General features: G+C 33.2%; 4 protein-coding genes and 1 pseudogene across 5 annotated transcripts; 1 reads left to right on the top strand and 4 right to left on the bottom strand.

The window, feature by feature from the left end:
* The first annotated feature begins 3,188 nt into the window (after positions 1-3,188).
* On the top strand, positions 3,189-8,992 carry LOC100793860 (protein NRT1/ PTR FAMILY 7.3). Of its 2 annotated transcripts, none has more exons than XM_003534400.4 (5): positions 3,189-3,342; positions 4,864-4,990; positions 5,527-5,744; positions 6,842-7,395; positions 7,966-8,992. In XM_003534400.4, the coding sequence occupies exons 1-5, from the start codon at positions 3,316-3,318 to the stop codon at positions 8,834-8,836; spliced, it is 1,797 nt and encodes a 598-aa protein (XP_003534448.1). In that variant the 5' UTR covers positions 3,189-3,315; the 3' UTR covers positions 8,837-8,992. The 2 variants fall into 2 exon arrangements, with proteins under 2 accessions (XP_003534448.1, XP_040861073.1); XM_041005139.1 differs by lacking the exon at positions 3,189-3,342 and adding an exon at positions 4,324-4,463.
* A 1,210-nt stretch (positions 8,993-10,202) lies between these two features.
* Positions 10,203-11,098, bottom strand: LOC112997799 (protein DMP9-like; annotated as a pseudogene).
* A 500-nt stretch (positions 11,099-11,598) lies between these two features.
* Positions 11,599-17,495, bottom strand: LOC100792801 (DCN1-like protein 2). Its single transcript, XM_003534398.4, has 9 exons — positions 17,231-17,495; positions 16,743-16,875; positions 15,388-15,439; positions 14,917-14,992; positions 14,702-14,784; positions 13,079-13,175; positions 12,753-12,798; positions 12,518-12,609; positions 11,599-12,093 (listed from the first exon to the last, which is right to left on the bottom strand). The coding sequence occupies exons 1-9, from the start codon at positions 17,349-17,351 to the stop codon at positions 11,786-11,788; spliced, it is 1,008 nt and encodes a 335-aa protein (XP_003534446.2). The 5' UTR covers positions 17,352-17,495; the 3' UTR covers positions 11,599-11,785.
* An 839-nt stretch (positions 17,496-18,334) lies between these two features.
* On the bottom strand, positions 18,335-20,893 carry LOC100784842 (pentatricopeptide repeat-containing protein At5g50390, chloroplastic). The gene has a single exon (XM_003533490.5). It carries the CDS (start codon positions 20,551-20,553, stop codon positions 18,481-18,483), a length of 2,073 nt encoding a protein of 690 aa, XP_003533538.1. The 5' UTR covers positions 20,554-20,893; the 3' UTR covers positions 18,335-18,480.
* Positions 20,894-23,009: 2,116 nt separating this feature from the next.
* LOC102666300 (uncharacterized protein At5g19025) lies at positions 23,010-24,417 on the bottom strand. The gene has a single exon (XM_006587690.3). The coding sequence runs from the start codon at positions 23,888-23,890 to the stop codon at positions 23,240-23,242; it is 651 nt and encodes a 216-aa protein (XP_006587753.1). The 5' UTR covers positions 23,891-24,417; the 3' UTR covers positions 23,010-23,239.
* Between the last annotated feature and the right edge of the window lie 1,049 nt (positions 24,418-25,466).

Below are 25,466 nucleotides of genomic sequence, written 5' to 3'. Positions count from 1 at the left end.
GGAGTAAAATGGGAATTGAATAAATGATTATTTTTTGTTTTTTTCTTATATACTAAATCACTTTAATTTAAATACTTTATCTATTTTTTAATCTTTTTCACATCAAACAAATAACCTAACTCTCTTCTTACTTTTTTCATCTCTTTTTATTCTTCACACTTTCATTTCTTTTCATTCCATTTTATTGAACAGTGTAAAACCCACATGTGGCAATTTGGTTCTAAATTAAATCCTATTACTTAAGCCGCCCTGCTTGAAAGCTTTGAAAAGGCAGATTTGTATGTCTGCAAAATGATAAGCAGCATAAGTTATCGCTGATATTAGCATATTCATTTCTACAATATAAGCAAGCTGCGCCACTTATAAAAAGCAACGCTTTTCGCTTTTGACAACTAATTGCACAATAAAGTAATATAAGACGTATGCCAATTGAATATGGCACGCGTGTCTTTCACAGTTCATATATACTAAAAGCCAATTTGGACACAGTCAACCTAACATTTTGCTTAGTTTCAACCCAATTTTCAGGATGACTCTGACTTCGTCTGCACTGTGTCAAGCTCAAAGCTTTGACTTAAGTTCTCAAATTGGAAATTAAAGAAGAAAAACTTAAAACAAAGAGATTGGGGGTGGAAAGAAAAGATAGAATAGAAATGCTGAAAGTTAGAGAGAGAGAGAAAAAAAAAAAGCCAAGTTGACAAAATTATGTTATTAGTAGAAATATTTTTGAACTCGTTAATTTTGTCTTTCTGAGATATTAATTTCATTAATTGATCTTAGTTACCTTCATTACTTAATTTATATAACTTGCCATAATTAAGAGTAATAAATTATGTTATTAATATAAAATTAATTTGATTTATCTTTAAATATGCATACAATAAATTTAATTTTTAAATCAAAGTTTATATTTTATCATAAATTTTATATATGTTTTAATTTTTATTCAAATCATCAAATTGGTTTGAAATAAGTCGATTCTAGATTTTGGGTGCAAACAGTTTTTATTTTTACTGATTTCAAACACAACATGAATTTGTAAGACTTTTGAATAATTCTAGTTGTTGTATATCTTCTAAATAGCTATTTAATAAGTAAATGGTATATTTTTAGGTATGATGAAAATATTTGTATGGCACTTGGAACATTCCTATATAGTATATATACAATTAGATACACGTTTCAACATTGTCCTACGCAACTTTATTTAACTGCGATCCAGCTCATAGTGTCTTAAATGGAATATCTAGCTCATAGCATGGTGTGCTCCATCGACAATATTCCACGCTAAAGGCGCAACTGCACCCAAACAATTGCATAGTTTGCACAAGTTGCACATAGGAAGCATTCCAAAATGAATTTTTCTTAATTTATAAGCTTCTCCAAACAATAATTTTGTTTGTTTCGTTTGCTAAGCTAATTTTTTTAATTATGAAGACATAAGCCAGGTCCTTACACTGATACGTAACTTGCACCATATTTCCTTTCAGTAATTATGGCTATTATATTAAAACATAAATGAACCGAAGTTCTTTTAAAATGATATTATTTATAAATAACCCTAAATACAAAATGATATAATACAAACTTCAGCTGGGTTCCTCTTGTACTTGTAACCTTAACTCTTGATATATATATATATATATATATATATATATATATATATATATATATATTATGTGTGGAGATTTTTGTTGGAGATTCTACATCTACTGTATATGGCTAAAGGGCTAAAGTAAAGTATATAAATAGAGTATATATAAAAGGTTCATTAAATTGTGTTGCCTGTATTAATTCTTTCAATCATATTGTACTTGGTTGAAGAAATTAGCTCTCAGGCTCCACAACCAAATATTATTTTTTTAATAAGTCTTTTCATATTTAACTTTAACTATAGAAATTTGAAGTAATAGATAACTCTAGATTATCATTAGTTAATTTGAGATAAATGATACTATAATATTCAATAATTAATTGAAAATAAATGACGGTAATAAATGCAAGTTTTTCATTCTGTTCGATCTTTGTAATATGTTGATTTTTTAGGCTTTTATGGGCAACTCTAAGACTTGTTATGAGCTTCTTCCCCTTCTTCGAAACGAATGTTAATGTGTATTAATTTTTATTTTTTTTCATTTTGATAAGGATATTAAGATAATTAGTGTTTTTATATTCTCTTTCTGTACTTTGTTAATTAATGCTATAGATAAAGGCTTCCGTATTTGTGCACACATATCCCAACTTTTGTTTTTAATGTATAATTTATCGTCTACTTTTTTTGTGTGTGTCAGCTACATTCTTCGAGATGCAAAAAAATTGATAAACTCTATCTTTTGTTTCTTTTGGATAAGACTATGAGCTTCAGGTTTTTTGGATACACCAAGTTACTTATCTGTTTGAATGCCTTGAAGTAGTCTTGGCTCTTGATAACATTCTTGTACAATGAACAATCATGCAAGAGACGAAGTTTAAAGTTAAGTGATGGATGAAGCTTATTAGACACATCAAGTTGTCTTCTACTTAGACGAAACAATGAGACGATACAATCTACTTAAAAATATTTGTTTTTATTTATACATGTTTGTTTTGTTATCATTAAAATTCAATCTTAAATGTCTTAGACCTGATTCTTACTTTTATAGTAATAATACTTTTTAAAATATATTTATTATCATGATAAACTTTATCTCTCAGCTAGTTTGTTATAATTAATAAATATAACTTTATTAGCACATACATCCGATATGAGTTATTCCAACTTAATTAAATATTTCAAATTCTGAATATATAATTAAGTTAAATATTTAAAAATATTATAATAATTCTATCTGATTAAAATAAAATTGTCTCTAAAAAAATATAAAATATATGTGCTCTAGATAAAAATAATAATAATTAAAAAAAAGTTAATTGTAAAGGTAAATAATTATATAAGTACATTTTGAATGTTGGGCACGCATGTTTCAAATATGTAATTATCAGTGACAGCTTTCCTAATTAGAGTACACCCAAAACGTGATACTCTATCAAATTCATAATGATTGTGATATGTTGTTAGTAAGTGATATGTATCAAACTTTATCACGTTTCTTCAAAATTTTCCTGTGAAACGGCAAGAGACACCCTCTTTAATTTATCTGTCACTTTCTACGTGTAAATCCTAGCCATTAAATCTCCACCCAACTTCTATATATACATGCCCATACCTACATGCAGATACCTCTTGTTATCAATCAAATTCATTTATTCAAAATCTCTTCATCGACGCTTCCAATCGTTCAGTTCTTCTTCTTGCAAGATTAGTCCCAGTAATTAATGGGTTGTTTGTATTTTCTTAGAAAGGTTAGTTAGTGTTATTTTCCATTTTATTTTTTTCGTGTTTTCTTTTATCCTGGTAAATAAGGTTTTATAGCTAGGGAGGAGATCATCCTCATCGGTTTATCTTCTAGTTGAGTTTAATTATCCTCACCAGTGAGTACTTATTTATCTCCTCCGATCCTTTATTTTATTTTATTTCTCTTTTGCTTTGATTAAATGCACACATGAATGGGAACTGTGAAAGCTCCCCAATTTCTAAAAGAAAAAAATTTAATTAGATGTAACTATTTTAAGTATTTTTAGAGTTAATGTTTTTTAATCACAAATAGAGGTAGATTTTCCTTGAAAATTAAATGACAACGTTAAGTGCTGAATTATATTGTGCATATTAGTAAAGTAAATTCCAATTTTAATTAGAAATAATATAAAAATATCTAAAGAACATCTAAATTTTATCCCTTTAAATATATATCCTGATTAATATGATGGCATGTATACCACTCTGTGAGTACGTGCCACATGTGTTATATAGTTAGTTATATTGAAACTTCAAAAGGCTCCTAAAATCTGGAGGGCAGCAAAGTCTTGTGCTGGGTTTTGCCTTTATGCGTAATATATACAATTATGACACTTACATGATGCACGTGAAATTTATTGCCAATTGAAAAAAAAAAGGTGACAAGTAGCTAAATATTAAAATATGAAATATCATATTCATACAATATAATTATATAATAATTCATGCAATAATATTTTTTCTTTCTATTTTTCTCCATATTATATATATATATATATATATATATATATATATATATATATATATATATCATCCATCATATTTTTTTTCTTAATTATCTCTCTTATTTTATATAAGTTGTTGTATATATTTATTGAATAATATTATCTCTTAAAATATCAAACTAACCAATACTTATCAGTGAATCGTGATCTTGCATTCCCTAAATATTCCAACTCCTCCACGTGTAAAGAGATAATATATAACCTATTTATTCAATGTATTCTCCCTCAACAATGAATCTGGTCGATCTTTTAATAATCTTGCTGCCTCTCATGTCCAACTGATCTTTTCAAGATATTTTTGCTTGCAATATCGTGATCATGGATTGCTTATATATGACTTCATCGTTAAGTTAATTTATGATCAAAGTTTTTATTACTTTCCTACTTTATTGAACATGTCTCAATGCACATGCAAGAGATGGAGGAAAATGTCCGGTGCTTAAGATGAAAAGAACATGTTCCAACAATAATACACTTCCTTGAAAAATAAAACAATATGCTCACTTTTTCCAGCATATTTTTTCTTTTTGCTGATTTAATTTGTTTATAATGTATTGATTATCAAAGGTTGCTATATATATGATAAATTTACTGTTTTTTAATAATTATACTTAAGATGATTTTTTATATATTAGTTGATAGTATGATAAAATAAACTCTAGGTTGTAATTTAGCAAGAATTGCGATAAAACTGTAATAACGTACTATTATAATATTTGATTTTCTTATGACTAAATATTTCAGGACACAATGGAAGAAAAGATTAATAAGGAGCACCAGGTTTGCACATCCGATGGAGCTATTGATAGCCATGGTCATCCTGCAGTTCGAAAGAAAACGGGTGACTGGGTTGCTGCAATTTTGATTTTAGGTATATATCACTCAACTCTTCAACTATACAACCAATAAATTATATATATTCTCTATTTATAAATTAGAGTACACAAGTAGAAGTGAAATTCTCATTTTCCTTACTCTCTCTATTACTTCATTATTTACATTTTTTTTTCTTCTCTTCTTTGAATATCATCCACAATTAATCACAGCGTAGATTTTTTTTTAAAACTCTCCTTATCTCCGTGTGCCTATTTTATTTTAAATTAAATTAAAATTATAAAAGTTATAATAAAAATTCATAAATAAATTAGAAAGTTTTTTTTAAAAAAAAATTATCCTTATCTAATGATATCTATGCCATTTTTAAACATATATTAAAGTAATAAAAAAGTTGTTCACATTATAAAAGTCTTAATTTTCTTCTAATCTAATATATGTATATATATATATATATATATATATATATATAGCATAATTTATATTTAATTTTATGTATCTGATATTTTAAGAAAATGTGATTGATGAGTGATATATTTATTAGTTTACTTGGTTAATTGCGTACTCTAATAGTGAATCAAGGGCTTGCTACTTTGGCATTCTTTGGAGTTGGAGTGAATTTGGTACTGTTTTTGACGAGAGTGATGGGTCAAGATAATGCTGAAGCAGCCAACAGTGTGAGCAAGTGGACAGGGACGGTTTACCTCTTCTCTCTTCTTGGAGCCTTTCTTAGTGACTCTTACTGGGGAAGGTATATGACCTGTGCCATCTTCCAGGTCATATTTGTTATTGTAAGTTATCCATATTGTATACAGAAGCTAGCATCTAATTAATGATCTAACTTTTTGGACTAATACGATTCAATGTTAATTAGCATCATATGCTGTCGGATTTTTTCGTGTTTATGGCTAAGCTCATTTTTTTAAGAAATATCTAATTGAATTTAGAATACTGAAAGACAAATTAATATAACTTCATGGCTTGCAAATACCTCTAATGATAATGTCAACATTGGAGAGTGGAGTAAGACATCTTGTGGCAGTGTTTGTGGTTACAGTGTGATGCTACTCGGCGCTGTCGATATGGAAAATGATATGTGTCATACGCTTTCAAATTTATAAGTATATATATGGGGCCACCATTAGGTCCTACCTAAGGAAATAATTTGGTCCTGTGTTTCATCCTTCTCTTGATTGTGGGAATGTTCATTCCATTTTCATGTTGTTGGTACAAAACATATCTTTATTGATAATAAACTCTATAAGAAGTTTACATATAACAATTATAGAACCATTTTGTATTTATTTTTACTTTGTAAATATTAAATAGTTAGGATTTTATCCAACCTTAGTAAATAATTCATAACACAAATAATTCCTTAGTCCTTACCATGCCATATTTATTATTTTTTTATATTTTTTAATCGGTTGTTTATATTTTAAAAAGAAAAGTAATTAATTTTAAAATTACAATTAAAAAATGTTTATAAGTTTTTTGTATGTTCTTTATTTCTCTTATTTATTACCTTGATTTTATGGTAATGTTTAATTGAAAAATAGTTATTAATATTATTTTTAGAAATTTAAAATGAAAGTTAAATAGATTTTTATTTTTAAAAATGATAAATAATAAAATTAAGGATAATATATAACACTCGATAAATCTACTACCCTCAAAACTAGTAAACATAATGTAAGCCAATTTAATTTACTTTCCATTATTTTCTTGATAAAATAAATTCATAATGTAAAAACAAATTTTCAATCTAAAGCATTTTAATTTGAGAATAATATTCATTTCTCTTAAAAAGAATAAAGAGACTAATATTCATTGTTAATATATTTCCAATATCATTTTTGTTCATGAGTTATTATGTTCTACGTAACAGGGTTTGGTGTCATTATCACTATCATCTTACATATTTCTACTGAAGCCTAGTGGTTGTGGAAATAAAGAGTTACCATGTGGATCACACTCATCATACCAAACGATTTTATTCTATGTTTCCATATACCTAATAGCTCTAGGAAATGGAGGATACCAACCTAACATTGCTACATTTGGGGCTGATCAATTTGATGAAGGAGATCCCAGGGAACAACATTCAAAAATTGTATTTTTCAGCTATTTTTATTTGGCTTTGAACATTGGGTCACTCTTCTCCAACACCATATTGAATTATTTTGAGGATGATGGACTATGGACTTTGGGGTTCTGGGCTTCAGCTGGCTCTGCTGCTCTGGCATTGATTTTGTTTCTTTGTGGCACACGAAGGTATAGATACTTTAAGCCTAATGGAAACCCTCTTCCTAGATTTTGCCAAGTTTTTGTGGCTGCTACAAGAAAATGGAAGGCCAAGGTGCTACAAGATGATAAACTTTACGAGGTTGATGAATTCTCAACCAATGAAGGGAGAAAAATGCTCCACACCGAAGGATTCAGGTATGCTTATAATTCTCTTTCTCCCCCTCTCTCAGATAAATTGGGTTTACTAATTAAAACTGATATTTCATCTCAATATAGCAATTTTGTGAAATTCTCTTATCAAAATTAATATTTCATAGTAATAACTAAAGTGCATAGTGATCATCATTCACCAAAATGAGTGGATCAATGGCATAGAATTGTTCCCGTTTAACTAATTCTTTAAAGTTTGAACACAGAATATGCAACGCGTTAAATAGTGGGAGAGTTTTATCTGGAACAGTGATCCTCTTCTATTTCAACAAAAATTGTTTATCTTATACAAAAAGAAAAGGGACGGTGCTTATTAAAATAAAATATTAATTTTGATGAAAGAAGTAGAACAATAGCTGTACGGCTGTATAATTTTTAATTTTTCTGTTTTAACAAGTTATACCCTTAAAAGTATTTTAACAAATTTAAATTACCATTTATTAAGATGTTCCTTCTAAAATATAAGAGTATAGAGTGCTAGTACAGTCCAATTCGTTTTTTAAAGAATTGGTATATGTTAGCGACTAACTGATGGGATTTTCATTGATTTTGTAGGTTCTTAGACAAAGCAGCATTTATCACATCAAAGAATTTCAAACAAATGGAAGAGAGTAAATGCAGTCCATGGTATCTATCCACTGTGACACAAGTAGAAGAAGTGAAATGCATACTAAGACTACTCCCAATTTGGCTATGCACCATATTGTACTCAGTTGTTTTTGCTCAAATGGCGTCACTTTTTGTGGAGCAAGGTGATGCCATGGACACCAGAATTTCAAGGTTCCACATTCCTCCAGCAAGCATGTCCACCTTTGACATTCTAAGTGTAGCTGTTGTCATCTTCATTTATAGGCGAGTTCTCGACCCTCTCGTGGCTAGAACAATGAAATCAAAAGGACTCACTGAGCTTCAAAGGATGGGAATTGGCCTAGTCCTAGCAATTATGGCCATGGTCTCAGCAGGATTGGTAGAACACTTTAGGCTAAAGAATGCAATAGAAGATTGCAATGAATGTGAAGGGTCTAGTTCGCTTTCCATATTTTGGCAAGTGCCACAATATGTGCTTGTGGGAGCATCAGAGGTTTTCATGTATGTGGGTCAATTAGAGTTCTTCAATGCACAAACACCTGATGGATTAAAGAGCTTTGGTAGTGCACTTTGCATGACTTCAATATCACTAGGAAACTACGTTAGTAGCTTGCTTGTTGCAATTGTGATGAAGATTTCTGCCACTGATGAGATGCCAGGATGGATCCCAGGAAACTTGAACAAAGGACATTTGGATATGTTTTACTTCCTCTTAGCAGCACTCACTGCAGCAGACCTTGTAATTTATGTACTAATGGCTAGGTGGTATAAATATATCAAATTTCAAGGGAACAATGATAATGGCATCAACAAAGAAGACCCTGAAGTAGGACTGTAGATAAACTACAGGGGAATAGTGGACTCTTTGCTGTGACACTAGAGAAATTCAATTTTGCATTTCGCCTAGTGGAGCAAAGATACTACGAATTGATTGTGTTGGTGTATTATAAATAAAATTGTTTTATATATTAGAAAATATATTTATTTTGGTGCATATATTGGATCTCCATTCATTTCAAGCACATCTATCTTCCATTAGTATACCCTAATGATATATATACTTTGTATCATCAACTAAGTGTGTGTTTGGCAAGCTGTTGAATTGAATATCAACAGACTTTCAGATAAAAGTTATAATATAATTGCTTGAAATTTTTGCGATGAAATGCGTAATTTTTTCATTTAATGTGTTTTTAATGTTAATTCAAACACACTTTTAATTCTTCCAAAAATAAATAAGCAATTGATAAAATATATATATATATATATTAGTTTAATATTTGTATAATGTATGAGCAAAGATTTAGGATGTAATTAGACACCCTTTTCTTGTGGTTTGTATTCCTCCGATCTTATGGTGTGATGGATCTTATGGGCTATGAAGCATCGACACCGACACGGACACCGGATACGATACGGACAAAGACACATGGACACCTGTAATGTCCAAAATATAGAACGTAGTACGGGTGTCGTGTCGATGTCAGACACTGACATGGACGCGTGTCGGACACCGGACACGGCAAGAAACTGGGGTGTCCGTGTTTCATAGCTTATGGGTGAATGAGATGCTTGCAAAGATATATTGATACTCAAATTAGTTGATGCTTCAATAGTTTGAGACCTCCTTTGTTTGTTTATAAAATTCATATACAGGTAAGTCACATGTGACATAATTTGGTCCTAACACATTAACTCTCCAAAAAATTCAAAAGTGTTAGGTAATAATAATGTGCTCTAAAAAGGTTAGTAAGATTTTGGAGCACCTAACTTTGATGGATGTGATCTAAGTCAGACCCATAAAAATATTTTGGATCTAGATCTTTGTTGGGTCCAATACATATATAGGTTGATACTGCCCAAATCCAAATAATTATAATTATAATATCATATGTTATTGGATAAAGAAATCCAATATGTACAATGACTGTTTTTATGAGTTATATAATAAAAAAATTATCCTATAAATAACCATATACAAACGAAAATTTCTTCGAAATTGGGTTGACCCCTTAAAATTGTAGAATCTCGAAAGTAAAAACAAAAGTGAACCGAAGAAAAACTACAAATTGTCACAAAAGTTGCAATGATGGTACTAAGATGGATCATCAGATGGTACTAAGATGGATCATCAGATGATACATTGATATTCAATCTGAACGATTTTCTAACAAATAATATCTAGTTCTAGAAAAGCAATGGTATGAAAATGAATATTCTAAAACTAAAAATTAAATTCATTTGAATCGATGACGTCATTATACAATGAACATAGAATCGGACAGTTAATTAAGCACATTTATCCAACTAATAATCCAAACCTGACCAAACCAACAGCATTGTTGATCCTTGGTCATTATTTTCACATAAACGTAAAAAAAAAAAACAATGCAAAGAAACAGCAAAAAGAAACACAACACACGTACATGTTACATGTTTTACATAATTAACTAGCAGACATCCAACCAATCCCATGTCTGAAAGTAGGGAAGATGAGAAACAAACCGGTGCAAACAATCCCTACCATCAAAAGGAAACTCTCCCTCACTTGCTCCATATCCTTCTCCCTCCCAGGGGGGAAGGCAATTGGTGACCCTATAATCCGAAATAGAAATGGCCACGAACACCGTCACCGACATGACGGCGTGGACAAAGTCGATGAACCCGACCTTGAACCTATCATCCTCCGGGAAGGCCATAGCGGGGTGACGAAGCCATAGTAAACGGTGCCATGGAAACTGTCAGTGAAGTGGAAGAAGAAGCAGGAGAGGGCACAGACAAAGAGGAGGAAGTGGATCAGGAGGGTGTGTGAACGTGGGTGCACATTGACCATTCTTGTAGATGGAGGGGAGGACCATCTTGAAGGTGAGGAGGGAGGTTTTTGATAGATTTTTTGGATACCCTTTGCCATTAGGGCACGACATTTCTTGGGTTGAGGAGGGTTGGAAGAGGGGTTCAGTGTTTCATGTTCGGGTGCTGGAGTTGCATTGTTGCTGTACACTTTGATGTCGATTTGTTGTTCATTTAGATCCATATTCATGTGTGTAAGGAATTGGAATGGTGGATTTGCATTGAGGGTTTTATATATAGTGTATGGATTTCTAACAATTTGAAACAGTTAGGCGGTTATTGATGGTTTTACAAGTTTAAATTGTGACAATTTGAAACGGTTAAGTTTAAATTGTGATTTTTTTCTGCAGAAATTTGAAAAGGAACATGACTCATGATGTCATTATTTTTATGTTTGATTTAATCTTAAAAAATAGAATGTGATGCAAGCTTAAATTTTTTGGTCATGGTAAAACATAATTTTTCATAGCAATAAATAAAACCCACTTGAGAACATAATTGAAAATTTTATGGAGGCCAAGTAATTAACTGTGTTATATAACAACACGTTACGAATAAAAATAAATAAACAGCCAACTAATAAAAATAGAATGGACGTCTTGCCTTTTTTACTAATCATGACGTGAAACACAGCACAAAGAATTTTTTAAATTTCATTCAAGTTCTAAAATTTTATATAGCTGTTCAACATATGTACCTAGTTCTCAAATTCAAGTATACATATTGAAACAATGGGATGAAATGTCAACATAAAAGCAAAACACAACTCTTTTTTATTGATTTTATCAAAGGCAATGGATAGTTAAGTTATTTAACACTCACCATGATGATGTTACAAATTACAATGCCAACAACATTCAAAATGAATACATCAACAGATATCAACTAGCAAAAGAAACTTCTATATACTTCTTTAACTATAGGTGGGGGTGCTTCATCAAAAGGAAGCCCTTCTCTCCCTACCAAACTGCACAAAGGAACGAGTTGAGAGTAGTCCTGCAAATCCCTTAGACAGACAACCTTCAACTGCACATGGGGACATCGATGAACACAACGGACTATTTTGTCTACTGGTTTCCATACAGTCATCTGCTGTATTCCCTGGTGGATTGTCCTCCAAATCCACCGCATCATGAGCTCTACTTCTTTTACAATTTGAAAGAATCATGTCATTGGAATCCATATCATCACTTTTGCTCAAGTCCTCGGGTAACTTCCTCTTTAGACCAGAAAAACTTCTCAGTCCTGTAGGAAAACCATAATCAGCAAGAGATTTTTACAACAGTGATTAAGCGTCGTTTGTTTACTCTTTTCAAAAATAATTTTCCATTTTCTAAAATTTGTATCTTGAGCACATTTGAAAGTGTTTGTCTCCTGAGCACATTTCTATTTTGTAAAAGTTGGTCCTTTACATACTTGAACAGAACACTTGAAGCAAACAAAAAAAGATAAGAGAAAATCTCCCAGTTTCTATTTTTTGTTTTTTAAGCACTAGTTTTGGAAACAATTTTCAAAAGTTAATAGATTTTGGATGAGAATTGATTGCTAATAAGTAGTGTGGAACTATTTTATATAACAGTTTATAAAGCAAAAAGTGAGAAGGAAATTAAAAATCCCTAAGACTCTAATTCCTTATTTCAGGGAATGATTGCAACTTCAATAAACTAACCAGGGAGGGGGTCATCAAAAACACATGACTGAGATTCTGGATCACCACAGTTACAATGGAAGTTGGAATTATCATAATACGATCCTTGCATCCTGCAAGACAATGAAGGTCAGAGAAGTTGATAAAATGTAATCCAATATATACAAAATTAATCACAGAACAATGCCTAAAATTGGCTTATTGCAAAATTGCCTAAAAATTTAATATGCTTTGTTTGGTCATAAAGAAATCAAACCTGTACATATGCTCAACAAAATCATCTATTAAAACAGGCCAAGCACCTGCAAGAAAAAAAAAAAGAGCATTGCATCAGTTAGTCAAAATGCCCCACCACCCAAAACAATCCCTCTTCCATTAATTAAAGGATATCAAAAACTTTTTTTACTGATTTCACTATTTAAAACGAGAATACCTTAATTGCGTGCAGATACATAAAATAACCGTGCAACATTAATGCATCAAATAAGACTTAATTAAATGAAATGGAGAAAGGCATATAAGTACCAATATCTGCATCTCTACAGTTAATTGTAGAAAGCATACCATGAAAACAGTATGTACCTTCAGGATCATATGCTTCCAGACTATCACGGGTACACCAGCTGAAAGCTAGAACCTGTTGCCAGGTATCCTCAGAGATGTTGTACCGTTGATTCTTCTGAATAAAAAGTAATAGATCAGCTTCCAACAAAAGAAAAGTAAAATAACACAATACTACAAATGGATTGGTTCACGGGTCAACTTGATCTAACCCATTTAACTCACAGGTTAAATGGACTGAGCTTACATTGAGATTTAAATAGGCTGATAGTATTGAGCAGCCCTAACCCCAAAGCACGGTGATGGCACATGAGCCAAAGCCCAATTTCCCAGATTTACAACCCTATCTTATAACATAAAATTGGTCATTCTCTTATTCTATGCTATTTCATAGCCTCATGTGTATTTGTATCTTTCCTCTCTGTTGCCTTTCCCTGTGTTTGCTTGTGTTCTCCAATTTCCATTTTTGGTAAATTCTAAACTCCCTTTACCTCCCCATTTTAGTGATTAGATGGCAACCCAGGAAGCCATAAGCTTCTGGCAGAGTAGTTAATTGCACACTATAGTGCCGCAATGGCATTGCAGAATGTTGTGGCTAAGGGCCGCTAAGTGGAACCCCATTGCATTGCAGCTCACTGTCCCACGTGGAGCACCATGAATCAATCGCAGCCAACACGATCTATTGCATTAGACATAAAAATCCCCCTTTTTTGGCCCCGGTCCCTCAATGAAGTTGTTTGGTGCTGTTGGTGGTGGGGTGGGGGGAGGGGAAATCTTGGGATTTTGCTCCCCTTTAATTTCATCAGAACACAACCCTATGTTCCCACCCACTCCTTTTGAAGGCTAAACAACACTAGTCTCTTCTCTCTTCAACACAAACCATCTGACCCAAAGCTATCAGCTGCATTTCCGGCCAACTCATGGCATGCCAGTGGAGCTTCTGGACAACCCCACAGGCCCACACTCTGAAACTTTGGCACACCATTCTGTGGTCTCTACTCTGTTCACATCAAAGAGAGGTCTATGTTCTGTTTTATATTCCTTCTTCCATGGTCGTGTCCAGATAGGCAACCATACTTTTCCCTTTCTTGCTGTACTTTATTTTTTTCCTTTATATTATTACTTGACTCTTGTTATTAACTTGTGTTCCAGTATTGTTAAATGGAATACTTTAAGTTTTTAATGTTGTTATGATTTAATTCTCATTAAATACTATTTTAGTGATGATTTGATATATTATGAACAACTTCTGTTAATTTTTAAATATCCACAATCACTTAAGTGAAGCAGCTGCATCACCTCAACTTGCCAAATCAAGGTGGTGTGGTTTTGGGGGTGGCTCCCACAACCAACTTTCTGGCTCCAGATAACACTTCTGTGAAAGTGTTGCATACTACAACTTTTAGAATGTGCTGCATCCTTATGCTCATGTCCCATGTAGCATTTGTGCATACTAGGTTTTTTCCTACCCAAAGAACACTATACTTGATCTATGAAATTCTAACCCTTCCACTAATAGACTGTACTGTATTCCCCATAAGAAATTTGTATATGGTTATAATTGCAAGGCTTCCCTCTCAAGCACAGCCCTGGTGACTAAGGAAAACCCCAAAACAGTTTCTCAGTTCTTAAGCATTACTGTACCTCAACAAAGTCACACCATGGATGAAGCAGTGAAAACCTCCCAGCAAGAACTAATTTCCATGCAGTTACTGCCCTGCTTACAGCTGTAAATTATCAAAGTTTAACAATTAAAGGAAATAAACAGTGAGTGTTACATACTGCTTATCACTTTAAGGAATAAATAGAAGATTATGTACAAATTACTAATTACTAATCTTGGACAGTTGGACACTTACTAATATTCTTTTGACCATTTTCGCGACACATGAAGAAAACAAAATCATAGAACCGCGAGAATTCTGGAAAGTCCGCCTAGACAGGTAAACAAAGGAAAGCACATATTTAAATTAAAAATGTATAAGAGGTATAAAAAAACTGAAAGTGAGTGCAAGAATTCTTTGCAACATGCTATAGCTTTTTCCTTTTCTCTCCTTATAGTATAGATAATGCACAATCTCTAGAAATTTCACTTTTATTTCCATAAGTCTCAGGACAGAGGCAAGTGATCTTAATATGTTTATTTCATTATTTGGTGTCTTACTTTTGTGCATCCAACTGCTGCAAATCATAACAGTAAAACAATTCTTTTATAATTGAGAAAAGGAAACGGTAAAACCTACTTGTGAACTAGTAGACAGAAAACATTTTCTTGGATAAAAATATCTGAAATTTCATAACAGAATAGTGTCAAAGATATCAAAGCTCACCCTTAAATTCAACCGTGACATGAGCATTGAAAGTTCATCAAAAATTGTTACCCTGGAAAATTTGGCATGTCAACAATTGTTAGAAAAAAAATGCACACATGGCCTAATAAAATAATTTCATGAACATTTAAATTAAAATTAACCTACACATGATACAGCAGTAACTTCAATACACTTGACAATGACAATTAGCTGGAGTGGAAAAACAAATTTGTTCCTTTAGAAGCATAACTTCAATGCAGATTGCAAATGTAAAGCACACAAGATCCAATCATGACCCAAAAACTGTCAGGATTAAGCTGAAGCCTGAAGCCGACATTTTTCCAAATATGCCGTAAACAAAAAATTGTAGAAAATCCCATAGACTTAGTAATAGAATACTGATGATCATCACAGAAAGAGAGAAAAAATATCCATTCATACATTTTATCTGACGTTATCATTTGACACCTAGACAACTGAATGATTACTTTCAAAATCTATTATATTAGTTAGCTTGAACTTCAGAGCAATTCTCTTAAGCCGTGTGAATCTAAACATTGTGATTGCTCATTCACAATTTCAGTTTGTTTGCACATCATCCCAATTTTAATAATTCTTTATAGAAGCAAAACTGCCAAAGGTAAATTACTAAACATATTTTCATTGTCATATTTCTCTCGATTATTGAGAAGCAATTTCCCTTTAGTATTCATGATTTCCTTCAAGGAAAATTAGCCTTCGAAAATATTCACTTGTAGCATACCATATCTCAATGGATTGGCGTAATTTTTCTGCTCGCCACTCCCTGAGGCCAAGGAGGGGAACAAACCGTCATTCCAGGATTTCCAGTCCAATACATTTCCATTATGTTACCCAGCCAAATTTAAACTACAAAGATTTTTACATTAAACCTATTTTGCTGATGCTGTCAAGATCATTTCCAGCCCCCTCCACTGAAGCCCTAACCTTTTCCTACAGATTCTAGCAGCTCACATCAACTCCTGGTCATGGCAGACTTCTGACAAACCCAGCCAATTCCCGTTGTACTCAGCCGATTGACATGTTTGTTTAGTTCTCAAACTCTAACTTTTGATCATTAACTATGAATGTCTTTAATTACAGGTTTTTTTTTTATTTTTCAGCATATATATGTGCAGTATAAATCTATGTTTAGGTTTTAGGGTTCAAAATAGTGGTCATTCCACTATCTGCTATCCCGATATAGCCTTTTTGGAATCAACCACTCCACACCATTGTTTGTCATTGATTACTATGATTAGTTAAAAAAAACTACTTGGCTTCAAAATTATCACAGGAAAATGTCACTACTTGGCTTCAAAATTATCACAGGAAAATGTCAAAGAAACACAGACCCTGTAGTAACTCGAGACTCAACCAATTTTGAGAGCTGTGTGAGTGCCTCCCTTGAGACCTTAGCCTTCTGAATGTCACTATCTTGCCTGTACCCTTCTTCCCCACCAATATATGCATGTCCTGATTTTATGTCTGCACAACCAAACTCAAATAAATAAATAAAAAATAATAATAAATAATAAAGAACAGAATCGCATACATATATCACCACAACATAATTAACAAAAAAAAAACAAATTTAAAATTAAAATTAAAGAATTCTTCTTCTAGTTCTTTTCTTTTTCCTTAGAGAGAGAAAAACTAAACCAATACCATGGTGCTCAAACTAAGCCAAACAACAAGACCCAGAAATGAAAAAATTCAAATTCCGCGACCCAAAAGAACAAAATCTTCGACAAATGAAACAAAAAACAGAACTTGCTGCATAATCAAGAATCGAATTGGTGTTTGCTGCCTGTGATTGAAAAGGGTAAGTGAGGGAGATTACCACAGTATCTTCGGTAAATCTCAAAGATGTCGATCCGAGATGCATCCATGGTGAAACTTTGCCCTCCAAAGCTCTTCGAGCAAGCAGCGAGCAGAGGAGAGAGAGAGAGAGAGAAACGCATAAAGGAGGAGAGTTTATTAATAATATTCAAATTTTCATTTTATTTTTGCTCAAATCTCTCTTACCAATTGTACAGTACCTACCAAAAATAAACAGAGCATCAACTAGTGTGATTTGTGAGTATAAGACAATACCCATTCAAACGTGATTGTCAACTGAACAAAATACATGTGTGAGGTCTAGAAAAAAAAAATAGATACCAAAAAATTTTACATCAATCTATGTAGTAGATAGGAATATTTTTTTCAATTTTCAGTTACTAATGGTTGTACTTCCTTTCAATTATAAGTATTGAATTCAATATGTTTTGTATTTTTAAAAAATTTAAATGTATTATTTTATTTAATATTTTCTTTATAAAATTGTAAGAAGATATAACATTATTTATTAAACAAATATTTTTTTCTTACTGTATAAGAAAAAAAAATCATCTCAAAATAATTATTATTTTAGTTTTTTAATGTAACATTAATTTCTTTTCACTTATATTTTTCACAATACTAATGATATGAACTACAAAAACAAATAAATTAATGAGAATAACATTAATTTTGTAAATTTAATATTTTTTCATCTATTTATTATATGTTCTTGATCTATAAAAAAATTAGGACGATAATCACAATGTAACAAAAAGTGAAATTTAAAAGAATTCAGTGACCAAATATTGTATTTATTTTAAATTATTAATTATTCAGTTGATTAATAATTGTGTAAATGAGTATAAAATATAACATTTTAAGAGTCAAGGAGGTTAAATATTAGGATTTAGAATCTTTCTAAACCTTAGTTTATTTTTATTCTTATTTTTTATTTATTTGTAAGAATTAAAAAAATTATGAGTTATGAAGGTTAAAAATTATGAGTTTGAAGGAGTTATCCAATTAAAAAAAGAACAATAAGACAACGAAATTACACCTTCAGTCCTCAGCAAACCAAACCAGTAATCGCCACAAAATAAGCATGAGAAAAAAGTGCAAAGTGTTAGAAGAAAATAGGACTTTTATTAACGGATCACTGAATAAATTACATGTATTATAGTTGTATCCTAATCAAATGTGAGGCTAAGGTGAGCTAACAACAGGCTACTCAGTATAAAGGACTGTGACTTGAATGACACAATTTTATCATCACCAATAATCGCCACAAGAGCAACTACCATCTCTAAAATGGTGAAATCTGCTAGCATCTCTTACCACAATTTCCCGTCCTGTAACCATTGCTATAAACTTAATTGCACTATGGCAATCACCACACACACGATGGCCCTGAGTAATTTGCAAAGGTGTCCAATGTGGAGTGTTGATAAGTCCAAAAGCTATAGCCAATTTTTCACTATGGTATTTGAGAATGCGCTGTTCCTCTTCATCCACATCAGGAAGCAAAGCTTTATTCTCCTCAACATAACCATGCCTAGATATCTCAACCATCATGTTGTTCACTTTTTCATATATTTCCTTTGTTTGGGAATGAGATTTATCTCCACAAAGGAAGGCATATGACTGTTTCTTGACTTCAATCCAGGTACAAGCTGGAAGCATTCTTAAACCCTTCCTCTTTAAGGTCTGTAAAACACCAGCAGCTTCCTTCAATTTGCCAGAACTGTTGTATAGATTCAGAAGCACTATATAATTACACAGCTTTTCAGGCTCCATCCCGTAAAGATTTTCGGCTGCTAACTTTCCCAGTTCTAAATTCTCGTGCATTCTGCATGCCGTCAGCAATGTTGCCCACATGTTTGTTGTTGGTTTGAAAGGAGCACTTCTAATTAGTTCATAAGCCTCATCTAATAAGCCTTCCCGACCTAATAGTTCAACCATACATGCATAATGCATTGCTCTGGGCTTAACCTTGTGATCTCTACTCATAGAGTAAAAAATCTCCCAACCTCGTTCTGATAATCCTGAATAGCTGCAAGCAGATAAGACAGCAAGAAAAGTGACATGGTTAGGAATCATCCCTTCTCGAAGCATCTGCTCAAACATTTCTACAGCCTCTTCTCCTTGACCGTGATTACCATATCCGGCAATCAGTGCATTCCAAGATATGACATTCTTGCGGCGCATCCTGTTGAAAACATGCCAGGCATCTTCCATCCTGCCCCATTTGCTATAGAAGTCAACAAGCGCGGTGTTTGCCACTATATCTGTGTCATAACCGCGACGAACTAAAGCAGCATGAGCTTGTTTTGCATATTCTAATGATGCCAATCTTGCGCAAATTCTTATCACAATCGAAATAGTAAAATGATCTATTTTAGCACCACTATCACGCATTTCATAGTAGAAACTAAGAGCTTCCTCACTATAACCATGAAGTGCATAGCTAGCAATAATGGAGTTCCATCCCACAGTGGTCTTCTCTGGCATTTGATCAAAAACACAATGAGCATCTTCAATGCTACCACACTTGCTGTACATGTCAATCAGCGCACAAGACACAAAAGTATCATCGCCGACCCCTCTTTTCAAAGCACATGAATGAATTTGCCTTCCCACCTGAACAAGACCCAATCCAGCCGACGCCCGAATCATGGTGGTAAACGTGCGAGATCTTCCATCATTAAACTCCTCCCACATACACAGAAACAACCCAAAAGCTTCAGAGAAATTCCCAGAGTCCACGAATCCACCGATCATGGTCATCCATGAAGCCATATCTTTCTCCGGCATCTCATCAAACAGCTTGCGTGCATCGAGCATGAGGCCACATTTCACATGCACAAACAAGACCCTGTTCATCACATACAAATCAGGCTCAAACCCACTATTAACCATGTAATTGAACACCCTCTTGACACCTCTAATTGATCTCAAACCAACACAAGCACTCACCAGAGCATCATAAGTGCTACCACCCACATCAAAACCATCATGTTCAAGTTCCAATATTTCAAACAACTCCATTGCTTCCCTATACCTATTACACAAAACTAATTTCTCTATCTGAATACAGAGCCCAGAAGAGGAAGTTTTCCTGATCTGGGTATCATCCAAAACTGCCACTTTTCTTTCCCTATACTCAACTTTCTTTGGTTTAGGTTTCAGCCTTTGTTCCATGGAGGAACAACAAATCCGGGAAAAGGGGAGGCTCCAATTTTTCACCTTTGAGGCAAAACAACGCCCCGAAAAGGAAAGGTTCCCACGAGAGGAAGAACCCAGAAGAGGGGTTTGGGATTTGTGAAGGGAAAGTGCAATTTCCATTGGCAACAAGAATTCTGGTGAAGAGAATGAAGGCTACTATTCTTCATAGTGAAGAAGAATGCGAGAAAGTAGGATTTGGAATTGAAACGAGTCTGCATTGGAGTTTCCGCCCAAAAGGTAGGTTTGGTAGTTAGGAAGTAGGAAGGAAGATCCATTGTTGGCACCGTTCACATGTGAAACATGGGAGTTGTTTCCGAGGTTGTCCAATTGGTGCAACAATTTTATTTTATTTTTGTTTTGAAGAAGAAATTGGTTCTTTATTTTGATGAAGGAAAATGCTAATTAATGTGTACTAGAAAATAAATTTACATATACTAAAAAAAATTTATTACTAAGAAATTAAAAGTAATTTTTTTCTTTACATGCTAGTTAATATTCTAAAGATAATGTTTTTTTTACAGATTCTAAAGATAGTGACTAAGAAATCTAAATAAAAAAAATATCAATAAAGTTGTATAAGAGATCACAAAGTATATTATCACTACATTTTTAATAAAAAAATCACTTTCAATTTCCTAATAAAGCTATCGACACTGATTATCATTTTCTTATGAATATTTGTGGCAAAGAACATTTTTGTGCAATATTATAGTTTTTTTTTTCAGTAGTTGTTTTAAAAAACTTAGGCTGGCTTCTTTTTCATTTATTCAGATTCATAGTTTTTTTCTTTCATTAGTTAGATTCATGGTCAAATAAATTCCTTTATGAGGTAGAACCCCTTATATAAATAAGGCTCAGCATAGAGGTCATGTAACCTTAATTTTCTTTTTCCTAAACAACACTTGAATTATAATTTTCTCCCTCCCTCTGTCATTTGACATTCAAAAATCAATTAAATCAATATTAATTACAATTTTTTAAATAGGAAAATGAATCAATTAAGAAAGTATTTGTATTTGGTTTCACCTACAAATGATTCATTATCTAATAGAATATTTATTTATATCAGCTTATTTGATTTACAATTTCATGTTTTTTTATTTTGGTTTAATTTATCTTTTCTCTTTGAACCAGTTTTTTTTTTCAATTTCAAAATATAAACATTGTTTTATGTTATAAAATTTCTATGATAATTTCATTTTTTGATGTTATATTTTTTGGTTTGTGGACATTTTTTATCGTGTTTTACAGTTTCTCCAGTTTGACTATTTGATTTTCTTTAATTGACTTCTTTCTTTTAAACAAGCTTTCTATCTAATTTATTTACTCCACTTCTCTTTCTCCCCCTCCCTCTTCAGCCCCTATATCTCTCTTTTGCAACTCTCTTCCAGTCTTCCTCAATCACAGTATAAATCAAAGAACAACATATTAACTAATTTTTAGCTCAGTGACTTGTAATTTAGCATCAAGAAAAAAGCACACATGATGTAGAATCAGTTTTTTATGCCATCTGAGCACTACATATTATCCCTCCAGTTATCCATCAACCGCAGAAGAGAATCACTTGTGCAATAACATGAATTTAGAGTTGTTGCAAATGAAAGAAGTCAATGTATGCGAAATTTTAACATATCTGCATCCACAAATCAAATGGATTTGGTCAGCAAACATGACATTTGCTTTGCCGCTAACCTTGCTGTGAATACTTTAAATGAAATAACCACCAAGAAGTAGAAACATTTGAAGCCAATTCAATCTAAGCAAGTACCACAGCAATAACTAGAAAGGCTATGCCAACATATTAGAGATATACACTATAGGCTAAAATGTGTGTTTTGGTCCTAAAGATTTGGCCAAACTTGATCTTAGTACTTATAAAGTATATTTCATCAAAAGGAGAAACGTGACGGGGAAAAAAGAAAAAGGCTGAAGGTCACATTTTAGTGTACAAAATTGTTTTGCTGTATATAAGTAACAACCTTTCTGAAATGAAATAACAAGCTTTATATTATCAAGTTAAGAATAGGACCGCTAGATGCAACAAGTCCACTTAACAAGCACAAAGTATTAGATACAACAAACTTAATATGTGAATTGACTTTTCCAAAGAAAAAAAAAAAGAAAAAAAGAATTCAAATAGAAAACCAGAGTTTACATACAACTGTATAAAAGATTTCTGGTAAGTGAGCAATCCACTCCATGGTTCAAATCACAGGCAACCTCTTCTAGTAGATCCAGCCTAGGGCAGCAAACAATTTAATTAAACAATTCACACAATTAATGGAGAAAGTGCACACCAATGAACCGAAGAATCAAGCACAATAGATAATATTAAATTTCAGTGAAACAATTATGCTTTAAAACAACAATAATAAACTTGGATCTCAACAAGGTTCAATTCAATTGTGCATTCATAAGACCAGAACAACAACTTACTCCATCATCACCTGTACTCTACCAAAAGATTGGTAACTTTAATCATGGGCACCCACTTATCACAAAAACTAGAAAAACTGTAACCACAATTAACGAAAAATCAGGAACACCAAATTTAAAAGAACAGTGAAGTAAATCAATTCAAATTAAAGGATTCTTATATTACCAGGTATAAATACCCAAACTGTGTATGATTCATAGTTTCTTACAACTTATTGCCAAATTGGAGAGACTTATTCCAAAGACAACCTAATTTTAAATAGAATATGACCATATAACTATAAGCAACCTCTCTGCCCATTTAAGACTACATTCTGTATCCAATATTCTCTCCTTCCTATAAGACTTTTTGTTTCTTCTTTTCTGTATTCTACTTCTTGATCTTTCTATTCTTCTTTGGTCTCGGAACCTCCAGCCTACCAACAGAACAACCACACCTTCCCCTGAGGACAAGAATGGCCCTTCCATTGGGGGGTGCCATCTTCTTAAGCTCAGCCTCAAGTTCGCGGTGATGATCACAAGGAACCTTGAACAGTCCCTTCTTAACCCCACCACCCTTTGTCAATGAAGGTGAATTCTTCACACAATCCTCAGTCTCCAACTGAATGTCAAACTCTGCAGCCTTCCTTAGACCCTTGCAATTGGGGTTCCCACACTTCCTTGTTGTGCAAGCCACGAGAACCCAAGTAGTCAATGCTGCAAAGGTAACACTGACACCAATAAACATGTAAATCCAAGGGGCAACAGAAGCCTCCTCTTCGACCAAATTCACAATCACAACACCAATTTTGACACTCTCACTGGCCACAATTTGAGCATAGGGGAACAACAAGAACCCAAAAGCCGCGATAACCGCTGCAAAAATCACGACGTCAACCACAGCCGACCGGGATCGCTGGCACGGTGGAGACGGGAGGAAATTGGGGGTTTTCCTGTGCCTCGATTTCGGATCGAGGGAATTTGCCATGGATTGGTCAACGGAGGAGTTGCAGAGGGAGACTGAGCTATGGAAATAGACCATTTCAATCACAAACCCAGAAACCCCCAAATTCAATCAAACCTGGATCAGAAACCACGTATTCAACAACGACCCACTTCGCCAAAAACAAAAAAGATGAGAACTTGGGAGTGATCCAGAGAATCGGAGATCCGGGGTGCGCCCCTAGATGGGATCCAAACGAGCAGATTTTTTAGGGTTTTTTTTTTCTTCAGGGAAATTGACAAATTGTGATTATGTATGTAATAATAATAAATAAGAGAAGGGAGAAATGGGAGTGTGAGAATTGAGATTATGAGGGTTTGGGGGGTTACAGAGAGCATGAGAAGAAGAAGAAGCATCACTGCTTCATTGTCTTTGTTGTTATGATCGCAATTCTACGAGATGGGTTTGTTTTGGTGATGCCACTTCTTTCTTTCTTGCAAGCACTTGGAGGGTCAAATCTCGAATGGTCAACGATGATAATGAATAATGGGGGAAGGGTAATTAGTACTAGCTACTAGCTTAGCTTGTTCGGATTTATGCAAAGGACACGCTTTTGTGTTCAACAGTTGTGTGCGTGCGTGCAAGAGGTATCATGGGCTACCTATATGGGCTTAGGAAAAGATTGCATTATACGTCCATGATTTTGTGGGGGCTATGGGCTTTCCTTTTGAGGTAATCCAATTATAAGATGTGCTTGGTTTGAGAAAGATAAAATCAAGATTGAGTTCTGCACTTTCATATGTGTATCATGTATCTCTCATTTTAGTTTGAAAATACTAAATTATCCTCAATGAATTAGAACCTTCTTTCCTAACCGCAACACTTCTCTCCTTGAGAAACCATTCAACCCGCCTAATCGTAACACCTTCCTCCTTGAGAAACCATTCAACTCGTGATGTACCTACCACCCGCGACAATAGCTCTCACGACAACTCATCTCCCTCTTGTGACAACTCTTGTTCTTCTCGTGACAACTCCTCCTTGTCTTGCACCACCTCCTTCCCCCGACACCCTTTTCACAACGCTGGTTGCGACTCTTGTTCATCTATCTTTCAGAATAAGTATTCCATAATAGTTAAAGAATAGCTTTTTAGAATAATTATTTTATAATAGTAAAAAATAGTTTTTGAAATAGGTATTCCATAACAATAAAAAAATAGTTTTCACCTTCTGAAATAGACATTACATAATAATAAAAAAATAACTTTTAGAATGTTTATTCCATAACATAAAAAATAATGGTTGAAAATAAAAAACATTTTTTGTATTTCTAGATAACCTATTCTAGAACTTAATTTATATTCTGGAATGGTAATTTCGTAAGGCTATTATATAGCTTTTGGAATTGTGTCTCCAGAATAATGGTTGAAAATAAAAATTAAAAAAAAAAACATTTTGAAAGACAAAACACCATGTTTTAGATTGTATTCTCACCTTCAATCACGACATGCAAAAGAAGGAAGAGGGGGAGGACGTTTTGTGACATCATGACTCGTGAGGAGGAGGTCGGAAGGTTGTCATGAAGAAGGTGAAGTTGTTGTTGTCGCGGCTAAAGGAGGTGTCATCGCGGGAGTAGTTCACACAAAGAGGAAGTGCTAAAGTTGGGAAAAGGGTA

The sequence above is a fragment of the Glycine max genome, chromosome 9 (genome assembly GCF_000004515.6).
Source record: "Glycine max cultivar Williams 82 chromosome 9, Glycine_max_v4.0, whole genome shotgun sequence".
Lineage (NCBI taxonomy): Eukaryota > Viridiplantae > Streptophyta > Magnoliopsida > Fabales > Fabaceae > Glycine > Glycine max.
This window is presented reverse-complemented; position numbering and strand designations above follow the sequence as displayed.

Bases quoted from the DNA above. Each gene is read 5' to 3' on its own strand.
- LOC100793860 (XM_003534400.4), top strand. From the start codon at position 3,316: ATGGGTTGTTTGTATTTTCTTAGAAAG. The intron at 3,343-4,863 runs GTTAGTTAGTGT...TAAATATTTCAG, and splicing joins GTTTGTATTTTCTTAGAAAG to GACACAATGGAAGAAAAGAT. The intron at 5,745-6,841 runs GTAAGTTATCCA...TCTACGTAACAG, and splicing joins TCCAGGTCATATTTGTTATT to GGTTTGGTGTCATTATCACT.
- LOC100792801 (XM_003534398.4), bottom strand. From the start codon at position 17,351: ATGCGTTTCTCTCTCTCTCTCTCTCCTCTGCTCGCTGCTTGCTCGAAG. The intron at 12,799-13,078 runs GTACATACTGTT...TTTTTCTTGCAG, and splicing joins GGAAGCATATGATCCTGAAG to GTGCTTGGCCTGTTTTAATA. The intron at 12,610-12,752 runs GTTTGATTTCTT...ATTGTCTTGCAG, and splicing joins TTTGTTGAGCATATGTACAG to GATGCAAGGATCGTATTATG.
- LOC100784842 (XM_003533490.5), bottom strand. From the start codon at position 20,553: ATGGAAATTGCACTTTCCCTTCACAAATCCCAAACCCCTCTTCTGGGT.
- LOC102666300 (XM_006587690.3), bottom strand. From the start codon at position 23,890: ATGGTCTATTTCCATAGCTCAGTCTCCCTCTGCAACTCCTCCGTTGAC.